The sequence below is a fragment of the Ammospiza nelsoni genome, chromosome 2 (genome assembly GCF_027579445.1).
Source record: "Ammospiza nelsoni isolate bAmmNel1 chromosome 2, bAmmNel1.pri, whole genome shotgun sequence".
NCBI classification, from domain to species: domain Eukaryota; kingdom Metazoa; phylum Chordata; class Aves; order Passeriformes; family Passerellidae; genus Ammospiza; species Ammospiza nelsoni.
In genome coordinates, this window is record NC_080634.1 from 104,519,677 (window position 1) to 104,545,114 (window position 25,438).

General features: G+C 37.8%; 1 protein-coding gene across 1 annotated transcript in view; it reads right to left on the bottom strand.

Moving 5' to 3' along the window:
• The window catches only part of MAP7D2 (MAP7 domain containing 2), an 82,175-nt gene continuing 56,737 nt past the window's right edge, over positions 1–25,438 (bottom strand). The window contains exons 6-18 of the mRNA XM_059466273.1: positions 23,826–23,936; positions 22,401–22,523; positions 19,393–19,541; positions 18,195–18,322; positions 10,336–10,559; positions 9,820–9,946; positions 7,714–7,918; positions 7,493–7,597; positions 6,257–6,310; positions 5,075–5,153; positions 4,191–4,377; positions 2,191–2,470; positions 1–1,620 (exon numbers count right to left, since the gene is read on the bottom strand). Of these exons, the coding sequence (XP_059322256.1) occupies positions 2,221–2,470; positions 4,191–4,377; positions 5,075–5,153; positions 6,257–6,310; positions 7,493–7,597; positions 7,714–7,918; positions 9,820–9,946; positions 10,336–10,559; positions 18,195–18,322; positions 19,393–19,541; positions 22,401–22,523; positions 23,826–23,936 (1,742 nt within the window). The 3' untranslated portion in view covers positions 1–1,620; positions 2,191–2,220. The remainder of the gene's footprint in view (positions 1,621–2,190; positions 2,471–4,190; positions 4,378–5,074; positions 5,154–6,256; positions 6,311–7,492; positions 7,598–7,713; positions 7,919–9,819; positions 9,947–10,335; positions 10,560–18,194; positions 18,323–19,392; positions 19,542–22,400; positions 22,524–23,825; positions 23,937–25,438) is intronic.

A 25,438-nucleotide genomic window follows, 5' to 3' on the forward strand; every position in this document is an offset into this window, starting at 1 on the left:
TCAGATTCATAAATGAAAATGTATTTCACCTTTATACATGCTATACAGGTCATGCAAATACAGAAATCTACAGGTTATACAATGACACCATAATAAAATATAATATGACATTTGTCAAACACAGTGTATTACAGCAAAACAAACTGTTTCTGTTTGTTTATTATTTAGGAAATAGATGAAGGACTAATTTGGAAGACACAGTACCATGCTACAGCTTACTGCACAGTCAAAAGAAAGTATTTCTTGAAGTACACTAACATAAATAGAGCTGGGTTGTTGTAGGTATGATTTTTTTAGGAATTGCACATCATGTCACTGGTTACTTTCCCATTGCTGACTTTTAAGAGCACAAGAATGGTGCTACAACTGAGGTCAATCTATGCTGTGAACTCTTACATGTGGAAAAAAAAAAGGAAAAAAAAGCCAAACACCCCCTCCTCACCCCAAGTTTTCACATTTTTGGTGTTAGTGTCCAAAGAGAGTTGTATTTATAATTTATTCTTATAAGGGACTGGACAAAATATCCTCAAAGCAGCACCTAATCTAGCATAAAGGTTCACCAAGAGAAATAAAGTTGACACTGTGCAGCACATGACGTCCTGACCTTGCACATCGTGGTGTGGACTGTTCCACACAGATGTTTACAGAACGTCAAGGGCGCCCAGTGTTCCCAGCGCGCATTTTGCCCTTTGTGTTTCTGACACTCACATATTGTTTTGCTGCTGACCAAATCCCATTTTGTTGAGCCTACAGGAAGACAAAATACTTCTCTGTGTGATAGAAAGCCTGCTGGTATCAATCAAGTGTCTGCATATTCAAAGGTTAATGTGTCACCCTCCTGATCACTCACTTGGATCTACTACAGCTATACTACACACATATTCAGGGGTTATACTTGGCATTTGGCATACTTTGCTTACAAGTGCTACACAAATATGATTTCAAACACAGTTGATAGTTGCTCCCAGACTAATTAATATTAACTGGTAAGTGCCACTAGTGACTAAAAGTGTCAACATAATCATAAAGGGATAGCTCCCATACTCCACAGTCAATAAGAAGGCTCTTTTGATTCCAGCAGCTATATGTTTTTCAAGCCTCTTCAGCTACAGTTTTGAATTACACACCTCATAAAAGTTGCCATTAACTCCTTTTAAAGACAAAAAAAGATAGGCACAAAACTAAAGTACAGTATATTTTGTTTCAATGCACTGTGGGCAAACCCCATCATTATTTACAAGAAAAAGATGTCTAAATGGAAATAGATGAAGGACATGATCAAGCTTAGGAAAGAATTATTTAAAAATAAAATGCACAGGTAAAAATCACAGTGAAGTGTTGAGATGAATTTTAAATTAAAGAAGATATAAGTGCTTTATTAGCAGCTAAAGCTCAAATTCTAATGCACACTGTCTTCCCTGAAACATCAAGGCTCTAGATCATTGGTTTCTACCAAAAGCAGCCAGTTATTCAACATACTCCCTGGGAAGACAAGTTATATTCAGCTCTGATTATTTGAAATCCAGTGTTCAAGGACTGCAGAAGCTTTTTCAAGTGACAAGCTCATATTTTACTGCCAGTAGCATCACAGGGATATATATCCTCCAGAAATTGTTATCTCTGTCAATCAAAAAGAGAGAGAAGACTATCAAGTCAGCTACACAAGTTAGATGACCTCAGTTTTGCTATTTAGAGAATATACTCTTCCAAAAAAGCTAACTATAGTTTTGTACTTTGAAACTGTCACTGAAGCCTACTATGGATTTTTACTACGCTGGCTTTTCAGGGTGTGTGATTCTACACTGCAAGTTTTACAGCAGCAAAGAGAAAGCAGCAGCAATAACTACTATGACTAGACTGGCCCCACTTTTAACTGTTTTCTTCATGCAAATAGGCTCCAATGATATGCAGGAAAGGTATGGTATTAATGAAGAAATTCTGGATGCCTAAAGGAAATGTTTCCATTTACCAGATACTTGTGGTTGCTATGATACAGTCAGTTTGCATATGATGCCAATTTACAGGCAGCTGCAAATCTCAAAGATTATGTTGAATTTTAATACCTAGGAGAACAGCTTTCATTCTTTCTTTCTTTCTTTCCCCACACTGCCATGTGTGGAGAGAGATATTCTGGGAAACTAGGAAGTAATCACAGCAATTTATCATAAGATGTTTATCACAATACTGTACCTGTATCAGTTCTGCTGAAAAGCAAGGCTGTCAACAGATAGAATTAAGTGTATTTTCTTGTCCTGGGCTGTTAAATCCCTCAATCAAGTTTTTGTTACAGTCATCTAGGCTAAGGGTATCACTGGACATCTTGGAGTAGGTAGCTTGGCCTGTGAAATCCAAGAGGTCTTCAAGAGCCTTGGCATTACTTGTCCCATTTTGGTCCAAAGAAACACCTGGCATGAGTTCATTCATGGGTGAATATTCAGGGATAGAGATAAGTTCTTCTTTTGAAACCGGGCTATGCAAAAGATAAAGGAAGAAAGACACAGAATAAGAGGTCTATAACTTTTCATTAAGCAAAAATCAAGTTAAACCTCTGACTGTTCAGAAACTACCATGCATCTTAGGGCAGCTGCATCAAGATTTTACCTAGAGAATGTCCTAATTCAAAAAAAAAAAAAAAATTTGACCTGTTCAGGACAGAAGGTCAAGCCTAACCTATTCCTTAATGATGAAGGTTTGTGGTAGCTGTGTGACATGAGCACTCATCTCCTAAACCCACGTCTGACAGTTTACTGAGTTTACTGATCATTATTTCAGTCCCTCCACCATTCCTTTACCTAAATGTTTGTTGCATCTTTCACATTACTGTCCTGATCCTGCAAACACTTACTTAAAGCACATACATTTCAAAACTTAAATAAAAAGTTATTTCTTAAAACCTAATTATATACTTCAGACATAGAAATCCCATAATTAAACTTAAGAAATGCTGCAACCAGCTGCTTTACTGAGACTAGCAAGGCTACTGAGACTAGTGCATTTTAGCTTGGAGAAGAGAAGGCAGAGGAAGGCTTTCACAGACATTTCTTAAACTATGATGTGGTGGTGGATGAGTTAAGAGCAAAACTATCATACATGGAATCCTACAACACAAAATGTCAGGGGTGTCCAATGCCACCAGTAAGAAACTGGGTTTAAAAGGGATCAAAGAACATAATCTACCAGTGAGACTGTACTGTACAGACTGCTTCCAGGTGAGGTCCTAGACACAAAGAGCTGCTAAAAAAAAAGAATTGGATAAACTCATGGGCAACGTGTCAACCAGTGGCCACTTAAAAGGCCAAGGCAGACTTGTGCCCTCAATATCCCTAAGGCTACACTTCAGTGATCTTGGATTGCAGGAAGTGCTAGGCTCATGTGCTCTCCCTCACTAGTTTTCTTATTGATACTCTCTGAAACCAAATATTGGGCTGCACAGTCTTCTGGCTGGTCCCAGCAGGGCATTTCCTATATATTAATGCATATTTGCTGGAAATACAATTGCTGGAAATACAATTTGCTGGAGACAGTATAAGAGGTTCAACTGGCTTACTGATTAATGAAGAACAGCACTAAAATTCCATGTTTAAAATTCAGATCTAGCTTTGAATTAGCAGCCTTAAATTAACTGCCTATATGTATATGTGTGTAAATAAAAAATTAAATTAAAAATCCTTCAAATTAAAAATCCTTCATTTTTGCATGTCCTTCCATCAAAATGTGAGAGTATTTAAAATCACAAAGTTATTTACTGATTTTCATACATTTCTACTTGTTAAGTATTTAAAATTCTAAATCCATTATTTTCTTTATTCTGTTTGTATGGAGGCAGAAATGCTAATGAATCACAGCTAAGCAGCCAAATTAAAAAATAGTGACATCAGAACAGTATCTACAGTAGCTGCTTTCACAAAAGGTCTGAAAGGTTTGGGCAAACTTGCATGGAATCCATAAGTAAGGACTGTGGAAGGATTTCAGAGTTCCCTGTCCCAAATATGTGAGAGTGAGATGAGGTTTTGTGGCTCCTGTGCCAAACACCCAGGAGAATCCTGGCAGGAGCAGAACGCAGCCAGTGCACACCCAGCTGCCACCATGGGGGGATGTGAGAAGGAGGGTAGTAAAGTGTTAACAAACAAAACCCAAAATCCTGTGTCTCACATGAATCCCACAACCCTGTAGGTAGATCCAGTGTGTACCTCACATCCATGGACTGAACCTCATCTGTTGAATCTTCCATGCTGTTAGATTTCCCATCAACAGCTTCCAGCTGAATAAGTCCTGAAACTGACTTCAGTCCATTAGCAACTACATCTTGGGAAGGGATTACAGAAGCAGCACTTTCTAAGCTTTTATTTTTCAGGCAGGTTGCCAATCCATTGATCTCTGTAAAAAAAAGTTAGAATTATGACAGTAGAAACTTTGTTATTTAAATAGTTTTAAGTTACAGACTGAGTAGAAAGGAAGACTGACAATGCAGTAGACTCAGCTTAATCCATGACTCATCATACTGTACTGTCATTCCTTTATTCCACTCCAAAACTGCTCTTTATGCTACATATTTTAAATTTGAGGAAACAGGAAGAGAATGTTCTGTCTTTTATGTCATGTAGTAAAAACCTTAGCCTGGAGAAGTAAACAAAATATAGATAATGTCAGACATATTTTATTTAATAATCCTTTAAATGCATATGAGGTTTTTTTATGAAGTGAAATTAAATGTAAGATTTAGAGTCATACTATAAAAAGCTGGGTTGTGTGGAAAAATTTTCTACCTACAAAATTTGAAGGTAGGTTGCAGCAATAAAACCAAAAACCAACACTGGCAGACTAGAACTTTTCATTTACAAAAAATGCTACATCAGGTACTAAAATGGAGGAGAAACTTTATTCTGGTTTTGCTTAAGTGGCAAAGCAAAGCTGTCTCCAGTTTCTAACATTTGTCACTGATGCAAATGCAGCTGTTCTTTTTGAGATGAAAGCAAAAAACTTATGATAATACACAGTGCTCTGCCTCAGATAAAAAAAAAATCTGAAGAGATTTAACTGGGAAAATAGGTCAGAAAAACATGGCAATTTTTACCTGGCTGGTTGAGAACAAGGGCCTTTGGTTGCTTTTCCACATTCAAAGTTGATGGGATCTCCAGTTTTGGCTCTTCCTTCTGAAATGAAGTAATGACTCAGCTGTATTAGAGGGAGGACTGTAACCTTTATGAAACCAATTGGACTCAAAACTTGTGAGATTGGTCAGGGCCACAGGGTGACAAAGACCAGCAACAGCAAGACAGGACTTTTTTCCCCTTTTTAGTTAGGCATAGCATTTTTTCGAAATTAAAAAAGAAAACATTCTCTGAAAGGAACTGAACAGTTTCCTAATTAGATTATGTGGTAATCACATATCCTCTGAACAGAGAGAGACACAGCTCTCCCAGGATTTTCCTGGGAAGCTGTGAGAAAGCTCAGAGAAAGAATGAAAACAATTATCTCAATCTCTGCACCTGGCAGGCAATCTCTGTTTGTCAAAGATGTTTACAAGAAGGAGTTGTCCCTTCTTGATCAACAGATGAGAGAAGATTCCAATCAGGTCTTAGGTCCACCACTGTTTCTATAAGAACTGTGAATTTCTAATAATAAAGTGCTTTTAGATGCCCTCTGATGATGGAGTCTCTGTATCACCTTTGTCTGTCCCTGATACCACTTTGGTGATAGATTAGAAATGAAAACCCGACAGTCACTCCTTAGCTGGACACAAATGCCTTCTCTTCACTCCCACATTCCTGACAGGGGTAACAGAGAGCTCAGTAACTAAATCACTGCCTAGTACAAAGCAGGAAGACACATCAACAGCAGCAAACATTACAGCTCCAACATGCAGGAATGAGCTTCTGCCCCTTGCTAGGTAGTGAGGGGGACAATTATCCTACCTGCAAAGGCTGCATAAAAGCTGTGTCTCTGTAGCAGTGGCTGTGACACAGCAACAGTCATTCTCAGTTTGAAATGCATCTAAAATTTGGGTCTGGAGTGTACACTTAGTACACTAAGTGTACTAGACTAGATTTACTAACACTATCCTAGAATTTCATTTCCACATATGATAATAAACCAAAAAACATTTACTACTACTACACATATAATAATAAAACAAAAGACATTTACTACTATCTAGTGTACTAGACTAGATTTACTAACATGGAACTACCCTAGAATTTGATTTCCACATATGATAATAAAACAAAAAAATGTGCAACCACATACTGTTTCATACCTTTATTTCTGGGGTTTCACTCTTCCTTGTTCTCTTCATAATTTCATCTATTCTCTATAAATGAAAATAAATTTCAGGATGAGACAGCAGACAGAATATGCAACACAATACAAACAGGAAAAAACGACAAAGAACCTTTTCTTTACTGTCAGGACATCCTCTCTGCCTGTCTTGGCAAAGGGAGAACAAATAAGAAAAATACAGAAAATTAAAGGGAGAAAACATCTTGCAGCTGGCTTTAACCTATCAGATCTAACTTACCAGATCAAACATGAGTTTCTCAGCAGGTGCACTTTAGAAACAAGTATTTTAATACCAGGTGTTTGCAGCTATGAGTTATGCTCAGTTCTGGAACAAGATATTGGTTTAAAACCAACAGTGGTGATTTTAATCTAGTTGCTTTTCCAATTGTTTCCAAACAGTGACTTTAAAAATAGTTAGCCTTTTTGGAATAGAAGAGCAAAATATCTGAAGCTATTTTTGCTAGAAATGTGTAAGGCATTATCCTAAAATACTTTTGTTTTCCTTCTTTCTTCATTAAAAAGGAAACGTTATTTGAGATGTAAAATACTTTGGTTTCATATTCTAATCTGCAACTGCAATATGCCTCCAGTTCAGTGGTGAACAGTTTAAAACATATTGGAATAACATGTATGGAGAGATGACTGTTTGTAACCAGACAGGGGTTCTGCAGCTGTTCTCTTTCTGCCACACAGCTGTAAACAAAGCTAATTTATGCAGCTTCAGCCATTTCCCTGTGCAGCAGTGGCCAGACAATCCTGTTCCTCTGCATAAGGCAACCACAGACAGCCAGGTGGGGGAAAAGCTGTTTGTTAATCACAAACTTTCTCAATTAATGACACAGAGCTTTTGCTAAGCAAGTTTTAAACAAAGTCACTCATGTTTCTCAGTAGTTAGTGATGTCCTGGGTTGGACAGCAATTGAAATTTGCCTTGGCATGCCATTCCTTGTTTGTGTCAGGCATTTAACTTTCAGGTGGAGGCGGGCTCTGTGTTTGCTCAGTGCCTTGGAGAAAGTCATTTGCCTCAGACAATTCACTTTGTTACAAATGTTGATGTCCATGTTCCCCTAACAGGCAAATAACAAATACTACATTTGGCATAATCATTCACCTTTAATCTCTCCAGATTATTGTTATTAGATACTACTGGGTGCTTCCTGAGTTATGTATTTAAACAAGAAATGAAATAATTATTCTGAGATGCAAATACTCACCTTCTTCCGCTCCAGCCTTTCTTGCTCAATTTGCTGCATGATTTGTTCCCTTTCAAGACGAAGCTGTTCAGCTGCCTCACGGGCTTTGATTTCTGCTTCTTCCCTCTAATTAAAATGTGTCAAATATGTTAGGGCCATTATTTATTTCAGGCAGACTACCAAATATTAATAAGTATTTTTTTACATGTATAAAAATTTCACATTTCTGTTTGAGATGATACCTGTTTCTCAAGTTTGGCTTGGAGCTCTTTTTCTTGCTTTTCCTTTAGCATTTGTTCTTCCTCAGCTCTTCTCCTGGCTTCCTCTTCTGCCTTTTTTCTAGCTGCCTCTTCTTCACGTTTTCTTTCCTCCTCCTTCTTACGAGCTTCTTCTTCCAGACGAAGTCTTTCTTCTTCTGCCTTTCTCTTCTGCTCTTCTCTTTCAAGCCTGCAGAAAACATAACAGAAGGTTTAAAAGGCTTCATTTTGTTTAGCATGAATCCTATTGAATGTACATCAGTAACTGGTAACACATGCAACAGCACATATTTTCATGAAAGATGCCAGGATACAAGTGAAGTGAAGACATTGAGCACATACTCAGAATTCAGGTTGCTATCAAGGTTTTACTCCAATCTTACTTTAAATGCCTAAAATATTTCATAGAAGTTATAATTTCCATTGAAAAAAATATGTGTGATCAAAGAAAACATTCCTGTTCTAATTTCAATTAGAGTGTCAATAATAAGTTTCAAGAACAAAGACAACCTTTCTTTTCCTATACTTGATAACCAGAATGTTGGTATCTCTAAGCAAGCAAGTTCTTTTATCCTTTGCTTCTTCTGAAGATTAGCAGATGGGATGACTAGCAGCAAATTCCACAAAACACAGTGGAATACTGGAAGGAGTGGGTCTAAATCCCACCTGTGCTGTTCTCTGGCCCACTGAGGGACATCGTGCTCCTTAAGAATTGTTTTGTAAGTGATCATTCTTATCATTCTATCAGGGCCAAATGGCAGAAACTGGTCATTCCACTCCCACCCTGAATCAAGGGTTTAAAGAAACTGAAAGAGTTAAAAGTTTAACTAAATTTAGTTAGTGGGGATAGAAACAATTAAGAGTATAGCACAAAGAGTAGAAATAATAAGGGAGAGTTAATTATTAGCAGATAAAGTAGTTAAGGCTAGAGTGATAGACCTGCCTGTCTTTACTATGTTTAAAGAAGAAGGATGGGATGCAGATTTAATTGTGAAAAAGAAGAGGACCATAGCCTGCACCTGGGCCCCAAAACCTGAGCTATAGCCAAGAGGTTTTGGGTTTATAGCCAAAACTTGCCAACAAGGCAAAAGTAAAAGGTCACTTTGACCTCAGAAGACCACGACCCATTTCAGAACCCACCGACCCATTTGAGGTGAAGACTGCACAAGCATGAAGGAACCTTGGACTCAGTTATAAATACATTTTAATACCAAGGGGTGTGGGTGGGTTAGGTAATGAATATGTATTAGGCATTTTGGGAATTATATGAATACGTAAGACTTTTTAGATAAATAGAGAGCTGGAGTCTGTGATTCTTTGGGAATCTCCCACATCTCTGGGAGATGACTCCCGATGTGTCTGGCACTGTCAATAAACATACCCATTTCTAACTTTAACTAGCTGGAGAGTTCTATTCCACACTTCAACCCTGCCCACTGTGTCTGTAGTAAGAAAACCCAAAGCTGGGTTTTCTAGACAAGCAGAATTAGTGATTTACTATTAGAGGGTTGAAGGAAGTGCATGGTTTGCTGACACTTGCAACCAGCATCCCATATGGAAAACCACCAAAAAGCCTGTTCCCAGAACAGAGCCAGAACTGCACTGCTCAGACAGCAACCTTCATCCTGCCCACACTCAGCCCTCAATGCCTGCAGCAGAGTTGGGCAGGAAGAGGAGCTTCAGGTTAATAATGAATGATTCAAGCTGTGCCATTTAAAGCATATCCTGCTGCTGCAAGACCATTTCAGCAACGTGATCTAGCTCATTTAAAGCCACCTAAAATATTTTTTACAATGTAAAATACTTCAGGTATCACCATACTGCAGTGTGCAGTACACTTCAGCATGGACATGCCTGAAGTATTTGAAAAAGGAATAATTTATTCAGGGTTCTTGAAGAGGCCAAATTATTATTTTTTAACTTCACTCATATTGGAGACTGCAAAAGACACTAATGAAATGAGTCTGAAATTAAAGAAATTAACAGATAATATAAACTCCTGCTTGATTCCAAAACTACCACAGTTTCAAGCATCTTCATTGATACAGGTTAAATTATTAGGTTCTAACTTTCACAAAGCAATAGAGAGACCTTTCTCGTTCTTCTCTTTCCTGTTTCTCCCTTTCCTCTTGTTCTTTCTGCAGGCGGGCCTGTCGTCTTTTCTCAGCTAGAATTTTTGCAGCTTCTTCTGCATCACTTGTTCCTGCTGTGATCTTCCCTAGGAGAAGACAACCAAGGATGGAAGTCAGGCAGGGAAAAAAGAGAGGGCCCAGCAATTCCAGGTTCATTCACCAGGCTGAAATGGGCCTGGTGAAATGGTGGCGAGACACATTTTTTAAAAAGCATATTTTATAATTTCCAGCAGAAAGAAGATGGAATAGATAAGGGCATCCCTGGATGCCAGCACTTTCACATCTTCATTAACAATTGGTACATTTGGCTTTTGGTACATTAGTGAAAACTGTGTATTCACAGGTTCCAGTATGTATCTTTACACATTCTCATAAGCCTGTGGCTGAGCAGCCTCATGAAAAGAACAGCTCATCATCACTTAAAACTCTCAGGGACCCATCAAACCTTGCACTGACATCTTGCAGCAAGGCTCACCTTCAGTGTTCTCAGCCTTTCCAGCAGAAGGCACGTGCTTCTCAGGAGCCACGTCATCAGTGCGTGCTCCTGGGGACTTCAGGTGACTGACATTCTCTTTCTCCTTGTCTGCTTTCTTTTTAGGTGTTTCCTGGCTGCTGTTGCAAATGGCACGATGCTTCACAGGAGAAGCTGGATATTGTTTGGTGTTTTTAGGAGACTGAGGATAAGTCTTTGCAACTGTCCTAAGAGGGAAAATAAAAATCAAACAAGGCCAGATGTTACACAGCTTGGAATCAAACTCCATCTTCACATTTCTCATTCTTTCTTGTCTCTGGCTGCAGAGGAGTATCAGCTGTTTTGCACAATACTGAAAAGAACCACCTGGATGCAATCAGAACTTGAAATGCATGAAACTGACACAGAACTGCACATGATTACAGAAAATTCTCATTAAAATAAACCAGTAACACTGTCTAAGGTCTAGGTGAGAGATAGGAACTTGTGGACTGCCTAAACCAGTGGTTTTAGTAACGATCATTTCAAAAGAATTCTGTCAACTTCACTGTTTGTACAGTCCTTTTCAACATGTAAACCAAAGCTATGTCTGCTCTCTGTCTGTACAAATCATGAGCTACAGTGTGCTGCTTTCATCTGAACACCACCTTGCCAACCATAGTCTTTTTCTAATTGTATCTGATTTTCAGAAAAAACACCAAATACCAGTATATACAAAGGAATGGCTGGGTACTACTAAAAGAGACAGAACTGATCAAACCATTATATTGTCAGCAACGTTGTATGAGTTAGTGCTTTTTTCAGCACCAACACAACAGACTCCAGACTCCAAACTCAGCCCCTGCAGCTTTTCAGAAGCTGCACTTGTGGTGATGGTGAGGCACCAATACACCCCATTGCAGCAATGCACCCCATTGCTTATCTGGCTGTTGCACACTTCAGGGGAAGTGATAACACTGAAGTCAGTTCTGGGAAAGTGGAAGGGTAAAGATACCTGATATTCACTGAAAATAGGTGCACAGAGAGAGAACAGATTACCAGGAAACACAAAACTACACATGAAAGCCATTCATTATTTATGTAACACCAGTAACTAGCACTTGTAACATTAAGAAAGGCTGGGATGTGTGACTAAGTAGTATAAGAATAAAGAGATTACAATCTTAAAATAACAATTTATGTGAGTCTCATTAGAATAAATTATCTGACATTAAAGTGAACATTACACATGTATTTCTAACCTTCTTCCTGGATATGCAATTATGATATAAATGTATTATGCCTTATCACTTTTTCATCTACACTGTATAGATTCATATACCATAATATGCTTACTGGACTATACACTCATTCTGGCAGACCACAAGCATGAAAAACATGAACAGCAGCTGAAAATCATTGGACTGGAGTGGCAAGTTTTGTACAGATCTAGCTATAGTATTGTGTGGTCAGAGAGTATTATAACTAGAACAGCATTTGCATTACAATAGCAGAGCAGACAATAAAAACAAGACATCTTTCAACTCCTTCCCAAACTCATGAATTTTGTAGAAAAAAGGGTTCTTTTCTACCATATTAGACTGCTGTTGAAAGAGGTTGAGACATTAGACTACAAGGAGCTCACTCAGAGGTGCCTGGTTTGTGGGGAGGAAAACACTGCAGAATATTGCACCATCCCTACTTTCTTAGTCCCACTGAAGAGCCACCAGAGTCCAAAAGCCTTCAGGCTGCAGGAACAGTAGCACTCAACTAAATTTGAAGTTCAACTCAGGCTCCCCCCCTGCCTGCAGGCCCAGGAGCTCCCTGTCAGCTCAGTCCTTGGCTGAGCTCAGCTGAAGGTAAGCCTGTTCTTCTTGGCTTCCCAACCTGCTGATCCTGCCATGATGTCCTGGCTTGTCCTTGGACTTGCCTCAGTCAGGCCTTTGTTGGCTCTCACTGGGCTCTTGGTTGACCCTGGTCACTTCTTTTGCCTGCCATGGGACGGGGAGCTATGGGCAAGGTCCCTGTCCTTGTCTGTCCTGCTGCCACCCATGACTCCTGCTGTTCCATGACAGAAACAGGTTTGGAAGATGTAAACTGGCAAGCCTGATTCCAATTCTTGAAAAAAACAGCAATGGGAGAAGCCAATGAGTTTGGTTGTGTTGACCCAATCTGGTTTTAGCATTGTCTTTAGATTCCTCTTTAGGTTATAGATGCATTTCCAGGTCCTTCTGACAGTAAAGGCAGATTTCAAGGCCCCACCTACAAGTGTGTCTCTCACATGTGCCTCATCAGTGCAGTCATTTCTAACTGCATTTCATAAAAATATAATTTGCAAATAGAAAATATTTTCCTCATGTTTTTCTGCAGCACAGAGGCTGCTTCTTGTTAATTAGACAATTCTTCAAAGCAGAGTCCCTCATTGCTGTCTTTGGTTCACATTTCCAACTTTACCACACATTCCTTGCAATACTTTTGATTTAACTGTTGTGACAGAAGGAGCAAAACAGGCTAATAACTGAGGCTGAGTCATTCTCAGTATTAGCACAGATGTAATTGTTCTCTAATAAAGACATGACAATCAAAGAGGTTGGTAGGAAGGAGTCTAGTCATGAGAGCCACATATCTTGCACTGCATAGGCATTAGAGCAGACTGGCTGTACAACTCAGCTGGGGGATTAGAAACATGTGCTGAATCTATTATTTAGCTACTGCATCTTTGAACTTTTACACCTACAGTATTTTTTAACGGAAGTGCTACAGGCTCTTAGACCAGAACAACAAGAAAATAGTAGAGTTTCATATAAAGTAGCTAAAAGTGAGAAAAACAGAAGACTGATGACTGCAAGGATGAGAATAATGCAGTGTGTGTAGTGCAAAGCTGAGAAAGTCCATCAGGAATAAGAATCTTTTATCAGAATTTTTTTATATCACTTACTGGATGCCAGCAGAAAGTATTAAATTAACATTGTTTTCCTCCTTGTATTTAAAACATACTTGCAACTTAGCATCTTTAACATTCCTTGACACAAGCAGAATTGTTATTGGAAAAAACACTCCTTCTAAATAGCATTTGAGTTATGCTGCTTTACACCAAAAAGAGCCAAACTTGATTTGAAAAGGTAGAAAAATGGAATTATTAAGAAAAAAATTTATAATCACTTGTATAGGAGCCTGTTTAGGTTTAAACCATGGTAAGAAAGTGGGAAACACAGAATTATGCCTGATAAGGATTAGAGAATTAAGATAAGAAATCACTGAAGTCCAAGAAGTGGCAGCATGTCAGTTGTCAGACATCTCACTCATTCTCAGTAACTAGATTTTACAGGGGAATACAGAAGCACCTTCCTCTCTCCAAGAAGACATTCATTTTCTCACCTAACTGCCCTGAGGGCAGCAGCATGAAAGAAGCTGCCCCCTACATGCTCTGCTAGAACATCTATCAGGTGTGAGGATCCACTGATTGTTAATTACCATGGCTCCTATTTAATTACAAAAGAGATAGTCCATTCTGCAGAACAAAGTCTCAGGAAGAGTATATGAGGAGTTCTGAGCTTACTTTTGCTAAGCACAGAAAATAAAGGTAGCACACAAATCAGAGGTCACACCCAGCTCTGGCCATAAAGAGCAGGGCAGAGAAGAGCAAGCTCTCCTGAAAAATCAGCTCTGTGGCAAGTCACTGGTTACAGCTGTCCATGGGGCTGACTGTAAATCAGAAACCTTCAGCAATGCCAGAGCTGCATTATTTTCCTCCTTTCTCCCCATTAATTCAACAAAAACTCTGCTGAAACCACACCACAGACCTGCATGTTCTCAAGCCTGCTTTCTGACACTGCTCTGATCACAGCTATTTCTGGGTTCTGACATTTTTGCTCTATCAGTGACATTTTCTCAAAAGCAGTTTTCTTTCACTCTTAGTTTTGATCTTTTGTAACCAAAGACAGATTAATTTCTCTTTTACATTTCTTAAAAGAGAAAAAACTCAGCATAGGTCTGTAGAATAGTTTTTTGAATAGCTGCATTATTACAGATGTTTCAAAATGGTGAACTGGCCTGTTATCTAGCTAACTGCTGAAAAATCCCTCCAAATACTCCTGAACAAACATTCTACCCATTGTTTTTATCTTTCCAAGTCAACACAAAAACTAAGAGTAGCAAATGTAGCACATACAAAATAAAATCTAAAATGGGTCACTGCAGGACATAGAAGCTACTTCTGTGGGGAATTCACCACATGCAGACACCTTTCCAATAACTCATTTTTAAACATTTTACAAGTCTGAGTGCACTTTTTTGTACTATACTATGTGCACATTCCATCACTATTCTGCAATTTGAGCATGCACATTTGTGACATCAAAAGTGTTTCCCCCAGACTACAGGGAGCTGTCACCCAACAAAACCACCAGGTAAGGGGTCCAGTTAGAAACCATGAGCAAAGGAAATGATCTGGAAAGGAAACATGAACCACCACCCATCAGCAGCACCATCCATCAGTCACCTTTCTCTTCCCCATTTCTCCTTCCCTCATGAGGTTATGCTTTGGCAAAAGAGCGTGACACAGGCTTGTGAGAGCTTTGGATTTCATTCACTGGCTTACACTATGGCTCATCTGAAGACATTTAAAATTAAATCCTACTTCCTTGATTCAGTCAGGTGCCATTGGTTTATTTAGGGACTATTTACCCAAAGACATGTGAAGGACACAGGCTTTATTGCCTCCCTGATCTATAAGAAAGCACACTTACCTATTCTCTGAGGGATACTGCAGGAATAAACTGATTAATGTACAGATCTTTGAAGATAAAGCATAAAACAAAAAATGACCCAAACCCCTCATCCTGTTGTTATTGATCCTGTGAGAGATCTGAAGAAAATGAGCACTTTACACCATCAGTATCCAACCGCAATTGAAAAAAATTAAAGACAATTTCTCAATTGTTCAAACACCTAATCCATTAACTTTCATCTTATCCACATTAAGATTCAAAATAATAGTTTTGGATTTCTTTCTGTGACATTTCTTGACATATTTACTTTCCCAAATAACATAATGTTTTGAATTCCTTCCCCGCTTTTAATTGTTGCTCAGCATATTTTGATTTTTTTTTCCCTTTTCTTCTTTTTATATTTGTATCTGTTCACTTGTCTCAGATGTTATGTTTATGGGCTGACCTATTTTGCTTTCTCAGTAAAATTTGCTCATCCAAAACATTAGTATTTTATTTATGTAATTACTGCAACTCTCTTCTGCCATTTATCATGGGGCCTCTTTAGGCTGAGGTTTTATTGTCTTGTTTGATCCTGTTTCAGTTACTTTACCATGATTAAAAGAGCTTTTTATTTAATAAATAATGAAATAACATATTTAGAAGACAAGTTACTGCCACTCAGAAACCAAGATGACAACTATGAAAAACTGGTAACTAGAACAATACCAAGGAAAAAATATGTGACGTGGCGTTCAATTTAAGAAAAGAAATGTATACAGCTAATTGCCATGTAAATCATTGGCCATACTTGATGCTTTCCTCAACAGCTTTAAAGGTTAAGGTGCTATGCAGGATCACTAACTACTAATGCTGCACAATATGTGTTCTTATTTCTTCCAGAGTATTTTTTCAGTCATATAGTGTGCTAGAAGGAGAAAGATTAAACATGTAAAAGATTGTTAGGTTTGCAAGGAGAATGAGTATTTGTATACATATTTAGACTAAAATTATACTTGAATATCAGATAATGATCTTGCTGGTCAGTGGATTTAAATACAGGCAGTAAGGCTTTTGGAACCTTCCTTTAGATTGTATAATCTTATCTCCTCAATGAAAATTAACAGTGGAAATTCAATTGTATGAAAAAATACCTATTTTATCACTAATATAATCTATATATAATAATACAATATGGTCATTAGCACACTTCTAATTTTAGAATTATGAGGGGAAGTTTTGAAAGTGCTGAAGCAGAACTCTCTGCAATCAGTAATAAACATGGATTGAAACTCTATTTACTGTATCTCTCATAAGGTCAAGAAGGGTGTCCTAATTGGGCCACGTTAAGATTAAATGCTCAGTAATACATTCCTGGACATGGTCAGAATCAGATTCCCTTGAGAAACAGAAGGAGGGGGGAAAAATAAAAAGAGATCACTACTGTGGCTCACAGTCACAGAGAAACCCACCAGTAGGTTTCTTAATTCCTCCATGCAGCATCTGTTTCTTCTTCTAAAAACAGTACTCCTTATAGGCATGAAAATATTTTCCTGTACAAAGGTTATTATAATTTGCACCTCTGGGAAAAAAATTCTTCATAATTTCCTAATCTTTTATCAAAATTAGTGCTTCAAATTAAGACTGGGCATACATTTTCCATAAAGCACTAAAGAGCTGTCTCCAAATAACTTTTTCTTTTAATCACTGGACATTCTCTGATGATCTGCACTAACCTTTGCCTGCCCAACAAGCAGCACTTGACTCCAAGCGAATTCATTTCCTGCCAATCATTTTGTTTAACTAAATGTGTCTCTTGGTGGGTCTATTTTTTTTTTTCTCTTATACTTTACTGTTATACTGAACAAACTGAAAAATGCATTCTGAGCAGGGAGTATTGGTACTTGCAGAATAATATACAGTCTTACAGCTCAAACTTTTTTTTTACTTTAAATTGCAGAGTGCCACTAGACAATGATCTGCTCAAAACTGTGATAAGAAAGCTGTCATTACCATTGTATTTCATTAAATTTTCCTAAAATGGATGTAGTTCATACCACAGAATCTGATGACATTACATATATAATATTGGAAGTTTGAGAATTTGTAGCTTTATAAGAAAAACCAAGAAATGCAGTGTCCCAGTTACATGCAAGGGGATGTCTAAACCAGAAAGAATGCTGAGAGTCAGATGGTTTCCTTATGTTGTCTAACATCAGATTCATACACAAAATCATCCCCCACTAAAGGGCTGTGCCCTCAGAGCTGAAAGAGAAAAGGAACACCAGCTGGTTTTTCAGGCAGAAGAAATCTGTCAGAAAGGGGATCATCAAGTCTGGTTCAAAATATGGCCAGCTTCATATTAAAAAAGATAAAAAAGAATTTTCAAGACAGAAGTGGCACTCATAAACAAGGTCTAAGGGAAAAAGTCCAAACCCATCAACCAGCCAAATAAATTAGGCAAGTACTGTAGACCAGGACTACTTTAGCATACTCCTACATTAGAGCCAGACTTAATATTCTGTTCTAAGAAACCCATTTGCTTAGATTTGAGTTTCAAGCTGTGGTACACATAAAACAGTTTTAAGCAAAAGACAATCAAGAAAAGCAAGTCAGTTGTCAGTAAGCCCAGATATGCTATAGAACCACAGCTCTGCATTAAAAAAAAAGGAGCAAAAGGCACAACAAAACCAGAGGTCTGCAAATAAGCAAAGGTTAAAACCAATGGCTTAGATGACACACAGTTAAGTGTATTTATGGCACCAGATGGTCATGCCAACAATACGAAATGCATATATTAAATGCTGGAATTTCTAGTTAGTATTCATGATGAGTGCATTTCATCACATTAGGAAGTTTCTTCAAAATCAAACAACAAAAAAAGCATATTTTAAAAAAATGTGAAATAAAGTTTCATATGAATAATGAAATGCACTGTAATCTCAAGACTGAGGAAAGGTAGAGAGAACTGTCTCTAGTGGGTACTACCACAATATTACAGATATCAGATTTGTCATCTACACCTCTCTTCTCACCCATCTGTATATGTGTTTACGTATTAATAAAATTAACTAGATTTTATACAACACTTCAAAGGAAGTTCCTCAAGAATCTGTGCCTTATTTACAGGTAATGAGAAATTCACAGGATATTTTTCCACTAAGAAAAGCATACTTAGGTGTTGCAGGTGATGCAGATCTTCTGGAGATAGCAGCAGGAGAATCAGACCTTCTCAGAGGAGATCCCATACCAGATGAGGAACCAGGTGTTGCAGATCGCTTCTCCTTCTTTATCTTCTCAGTCTAGAAGCACAGTTCATTTTCATTTCCATAATTAGGATAAATAAATCAAAAATGCATTTGATTGTTTTATTTGCAAGCTGGCATATAAAGAGATTTGTGTGGCACACTTGTAAAAGCTTTTTAAACAGGCAGCTCACAAGTGAGGTGCTATTAATAGTTTTTTATTTTACATAGACATAGCACACACCCACCCCTGTCTTGCATGGGTAGAGCATGCAAATTTCAGATAAGTAATACACATCACAGCCTCTGCAAGAGCTTTTGGATGGGGTGGTGGCACTGGGTGGAATCTTCAAAATCATCCACATGCCTCTGCTTAGACATGATCAGCAGTGCAAACAGGCATCTCACAGAAATGTTGCTGCATGTAGCACTGTATCACACCTAAGAATGACATTACCCAAATCTTTATTGCCAGCTTTGGTTCTCTCACTTGCAGATGGCATGATTCCCCCTAACATTAAGTATTTCAAGATACAGGACCTTACATGAATATTATAGCCCTAACACAGATTTTTTTAAAGCATGCCTTCAGCTGTGTAGACTCCGTGAAGGTGAGTGACTTGTCTTTTCTTTTCTGGAAACAACAGTGGATCGATAAGGCATCTTTTAAGCAAATAGCATTAAAAATGTCCACAGAAAGAGTTAAAGCAATTGGTATAAAACAGAGGCATTATCAATACACTTGGGGAATTGCTGAAATATATGAAGCTTGCTCATTAACCAGCAAGCCTGGATAATCATACTCAGGAGGGAATTCTATTTGTCATCCCCATTCCCAGAAGTTATAAACAAGTCCAAAAACATACACTTCAGTGCCTCAGTTCTCTGAAAATAGGGGTGCTGGTGTTCCAATACCAGCACTCAGCACTGATTCCCAGCAGGAAGAAGATATTGAAATGCACCTTAACAGGAGCACAAAGACAACAGGTGTTGGCACAGCTCACTTTTCTACTGCTGTTTCCTATAGCAGGGGAAGCACTTCATTTGTATTCATGTAAAGTGAAAGATAACAAGCAGAAGCTGCATCAGTTTACCCAGCAGTGAAATCAAAACCATTACAAACTCACCTGAGTAACTTCAGCTGCAGGTGCCCCTTTCATGGCATTGGCAGTGGAGGGTGAAGTTGCCTTCTTCCTGTCGGTGCTTCGGGTGGGGGAAGGCTTGTAGGGAGATTTAAGAGGACTAGCTGGTGCTACACGAGGACAGATATGGAATACTAAAGAGTTATAGCACAATAGCAAGAGCAAAAAGGAGCACGGATAGAGGAAGTAAAGGAGGGGAGAAAACAGCATACTTTTATGTTATAATGTTCAAAGGTAGTTTTAAAGTGGTTTTTAGTGTCTTAAAATATCACATATAATGCATTCAACATGATCCCATGTTTATTAAAAATGTCTTGACTAAAACATTTTATAGGAAAAAATTATCTCTAAAATATAATACTCTTTTCCTCATACACCTTTTGAATCACCAAATGACTAATACTATGACTTTTTTCTTCTAAGAAGTCCAACCTTCTTGGCATATGATAAAAAGAGTAAGCAGATAATGCTAACTGGGTGACTTTTGAACCCATACTGCAAAACAGGAAAGGTGACAGAAGCATAGGGAGTTTTGTCTTTTTTAAACCCTAAACATGCAAAGGCTCCTAAATATGTTAATTACTTTCCAAATAAGATTTAATAAAAAAATAAAAAAGCCCCCAAACCTAAACTAAATGCTGCTGTAGGTATTTCAGTTATTGTTATTTGAGGGAGACATCAATTTGAGTGTGACACATGCATTACAGCTTATAAGGCAGCTTTTTTTATTTGCAATATGAACAGGATTTTTTAAAATGGGATATTTTACTCCTGATTTTGCTCATATTGCCTTCTAAGATGAAACTTTCACATTCATACAGAACAATCAACAGAGTACATGTTTTATCAATAAGACAGACACTAATTGCAATCAAGTGATAGAATGTTTCCAGTTTTAGTCAACTAAAGTCAGGAGGGATATTGACTTAGAAAAAGCAGCAATTATGCACTAATGTAAAGAAAGTCACGTTCCCAATTTTTTTACTGGAGACAGCCCTAATAAAATTTTTATGAAGACTTTTTGAATACTTTGAAGTTTAACCGGACCTTTGTACTCTTTGACCCACTTTCCAGCCAACTGGCATAAGGTCACTTTATATTAACAAAAACATTCAGAAACTTCAAAGCTGCCTAAGAGAAATATTTTTACTTCAACTGTTAAAAGAATTAATTATGCATCCAGTAACAATGGTGTGCCTGAATATCTTGACTTTGAGTGACATTAACAATGTGTTGCTGTAGAGTCTGAAATCGAGGCTCCTCATTTCTAAGCTTACAGAAAATTCAGTAGCAGAGCAATTTTGACCCCAGCATAATGACAGGAGGCACAGCATGAGCTCCTGGAAAGGAAGATCCCTCTTCCTTATTCAGAAGCTATTTCTATGGTGAGAATTACATGACAAATGGGAGATGTCCTTCAACTATTTTGCTGGCAATTACTGACAAAATGTCAATGGCCCCTGAGATTGTTGTTTGCAACCTGTGCTACAGCCTGATTGACTTGTGGGGAAATGACAAGAGAATGCTTTTTCAAAAAGCTGTTCCCAAAATCAGCTGCCCTGTTTCAGCTCAATGAAAAAGCAGTTTTCAGAACAAATTGTACCCTTGTCAGACATGCCAGTGTATTACTTTAAAGATCCTGTGATGAAGAGAGATAAACCTGAGAGTTTACAAACAAAATGAGTGAGGAAGGACAAAAGTCATCCTTATTGATTTCTTGGAAATCAAATACAAAACAGAAAAAAATCAACCACAGGGGGCCTCAGCAATTCAGCTCAAAATCTTAAGCAGAATGTACTGATCTAATTTTGACTTGGGTTTTGCTCACTCTTGACAGTAGCTGGTCCCTGAGCAGTAATCAAATCAGGCACTTTCTCAAGTGCTATATGAAAACATTTCTGCTTCCAGTAGGGGCTGTTTTTAATGTAGAAACATGGGAAGCAATTTTAGAGGCATTCAGTATCAATGTCCCTATGCACTGAACAGATAAGAAATGGACAAGGGAAAGTAGGTTTACTTAGCAATTCATTTCTAAACAGCTTTATATGAAAAACACAGCTACAGAACTTCAGCCTAGTTTAACCAAGAATGTGTGAAAACACTCATCATAAAGATGATCTGTCTTTATCATCTAAATAGTTTAATCTTGGAAAAGTGTCTTTATCATCTAAATAGTTTAATCTTTTGCAGACAGGCATTTGGGTGCATGCTTTGGGGGGCTTTTTTTGTTTGTTTGTTCTAATAAAAGTAAAAAGGGCTGTTAAGCTTTTGTCTTGTTTCAGCCAGTGCTATAACCAGGTATGGCTTTATAAACAGAAACTACTCAAAGTCAGGCACTTGCCCAAGTACTAGCAGGACTGGAAACATTATTTTTATAGCTGTTTGCAAAATACTGGTTTTATTAGTCTACCCTTTGCACATAGGAATGGTAACTATCATCCCTTAAAGATCAATAATTTCTGTAACTGACACCTCCCTATCAATAGTCTGGTTTTCTGTATGTGCATTTACACCTATACATACATATAGGTGTCACATACACACAGTCACACAGTTAAAGGCAAAAAGACACTTAATAGATAGAAACTGGAACCCTGGTAAAAATAATTAAGTCTCAGTGGTGCACTGGGATTTTTGTTCTACATAGTATTCAGGTATGACAGGGCTGACGTTAATAAATCAATCAAAGCCTCCGAGAGTTGTCACATCCTTGTCTAAAAACCTGTTTCTTAAATGAATATATTATTTTTTTGATAGTCTGCAGTATTAATGATTTTTTTTCTAAAATAGGTATTCAGAATAGCACAGACAAGATAATGTGCTTTTCAAAGATTTTAAATACACTGCTATATTAAACAACTTAGTTCATCATTGATTTTATAGTATCCTGTAAATTGCCAATTGTTTCATAGTATTCTGTTTCTTCCAGCAGCTACATAAATGCAGCTAAAACATACTTCAGTGGTTTCAAAGTGATGAAGTCACACTTTTACCTGGAGTATTGTACTGCTCAGAAAGCATTAATGTACTTCTGCTTCTGGCTAAAGATGACTGTGTGGGAGTCAGCAGTCGAGAAACAATAAAGTTCTCCATTGGACTAAGATGCATGCGGTGAGCTGAAGGATGGGAGCAAATAAAATAAAATTTAAAATGCAAAGAAATAAAACAATGTTACATTGAAATAACTGAAAGAAAATTATGAAATGATGAAATGAAATGACAAAATATTCTAGAACTTTTTGAGATTTAAAATACTTGAAGATAATTTTCATTCCCTCTGAAAAAATCTTCTAATTTCTCCATTGTTTAAGTTTCTCACTTATACACTACACACAGTAAGGTTAAGCTCACGTTGTATGTTGATTTTACTCAAGAGGCATGTTACGTTCTGCAAAATGGTTGCTTTCATGACTCAGCATTAAAAAAGTTTGTCTTCTTCCCCAGCAGGAAAGGTAAAACACTTGGTAAACGGCTCAGCTGCTCACTGATGTGCCACCCGTGCTGGGACTGCATTTGAAATCTGCCATCTCACCATGTTACGTAAGTCTTATTTATACAATATGCCTGCATTACTTCCTGCTCCATAAATATAAGTGTCAACTATATAAGACATATATATATAGATGTTCCTATTACATGTATATATACCCATCTGTAGCCATAATAACCTCAAAGCTTCTGATGAGCTTAAGCAATTCAAAAATTAAAGTAAATTTACCTTCTCTTTTTCATTCTAGAAACAAACCTCCATAATTTATTTCAGGAAATATATTTTTTCCCATTAGACTTTAAAAAAAAGGGGTAGAAAGAAATAAAACCTAAATAAAACACAACATAAACCTAAAAAAATCCAAAGAGTTCACAGTGAGGTAAACTCTTCAGTCCTCTTTGTAGTGTTTAGCAACCACTAATCCTACAAGATGATCATCTTGATCATCTTTTGTGGAGTCACTTGAGGATCAGTTTCGTAAGAAATTAAGGGGCTCTACAACTCTGGTCACCAGATTGAAGTCTCCCAGGTGGCTCATCAGACATATCCCTGCATATGGAACATCCCATATCTACTGCCAGGCCACACCTTTGCTTTGCTTGTTTTTCCTTATTTTGATAGAAGGTCACAAGCAGTACAGTTAAAGGAAATTGCTGCAGTCGCAGCCTGTAGTTATAACCTGGTTTGCTGGAGTACCAAAATTTGGAAAAGAATCAGTAAAAGCCCATGGCATTTGTGCTGGACTATGATCTCCAGCAGGCAGCACAGCCTTGGGACAGGCTGCAGAACCATTTCTCAGAATGTTTGAATACAGAATGTCTCAGATGTTTGAATAACAGACATAAGCAAAGCCCAAAGCTCTATGGAGCAGAAGTGCTCTAAGCAGGAGGAGAGTTGATGCTGGCAGCAGACCAGCAGGTTCACTTGCCTCTGTCAGGGGAGTGCGTTATGGCCGCTGTGGAGGACGAGAGGCGTTTACTGATCGGCGACTCCATGTGCTTTGGCAGATTCATTGTAGAAGCTGAAAGTTTGTCACATGCTGCAGAGAAACGCATTGAAGATATTTGTATTCACACCACAGCGTTGATAAACTCCAAAAATTAACCTTGCATCTGTACTTGTGGCCTTGCACTGATCATAGCGCTGAACTGCCACGAGATTGTGGCCACAGCTCCCTTCACAGAGAGCAGCGGGCACGTGAGATGAGCTCTTTGTGACCACTGAGGACCAGCACCCTATGACACAAGCTTTGGCATGCAGCTTTTCTGCTTGTGAATTTCACATTCCAGTTTCACAAAAGCCTATTTTTTATACTGACACTGATAAATAATTATATATCAGCACAAGCATAAAGTTACCCAAAGAAAACAAACTGCATACATGGCAACTCTGAACTCATCTTCATTCCCCCTCCCCTCTACCTTCAGTCTGGAAGAGCTGAGGTTCACATCAGACCTTACTCTAATAAGAAAATGACATAACCAACATTTGTGCATCTATATGAGACCTCACTGTTTTAATGACTGAGCAGGCATCAGCCATTTGGCTTTATCTTTCTGTGCTTGAGAAGAACTAAAAAAACAAAAATACCAAAGGTTTTTTGGTATTTTTCTTCTGAAATACTATTTGATAAAGTCTGCTTGAGCATAATATAAATTTCCTACCTTGGGATTTATTCAAGTGAATGAAAGAGAAATCTTACTCAAGTGCTAGCAGAGTACTAGTACATGATCACTGTATGATACACAGAAGCTAAAAGCACAGACGCTTTGTCCCCTACATTTGAATTTTATTTCTTTCAAAATCAAAACTATTTTCAGCTAGAGACATGTATGTGACCCTAATTCTGCATCTTCTAGGTTACTGCATTTCTATTATGTCCATCAAATCATTGCCTTAGTGGGGTTTCCAAAATTTGGCTGCATCTGCTACAGTAAACAATGCAATTCACTACATTTCCTTTTTTAAAAAAGCAGATATAATGCTGGTATGCTGCAAAACATCAGTTGCACAGGCAAATACCTTTGCACATGAACAACAATCAGTAAAAAAATTGATTATGTTTGCACAGAAATATTAATTCTGTGAGATCATAGGCAGAACAGTATTTACTGTGAATTCTGCAGGAGTAATAGCCAAACAAGTCCTCCTTTGGGGGAGAGAACAAACCTACTTCTCAAAAGCACAGGCTGTGTTTTCCTTTCAAACTACCAAGTACATTTGCAATCATGAAGTCACATTTTCAATTTGAAATCCAACATGCAATCCATTTGTTAGTTTGGAGAACTCATACTTCAGAGTATTATTATTCCCTTTTATGGGAATAATAATAATAAAAAAACCACAAATAAAACACCACTATAAAAAAACAAACCACAAAAGCAAAAAACAAAAACAAACTAAACCTGAATAATAGAAAACATGATTGCTTAAACAAAGTCAACCACTTGAGTTGGTTATAATTTGTTCTAGGAAGCTGAAAACATAACATGGCTGTTTGTACCAAATTTGCTTGTTTTCAAAATATTGCAGAAGGCCCTT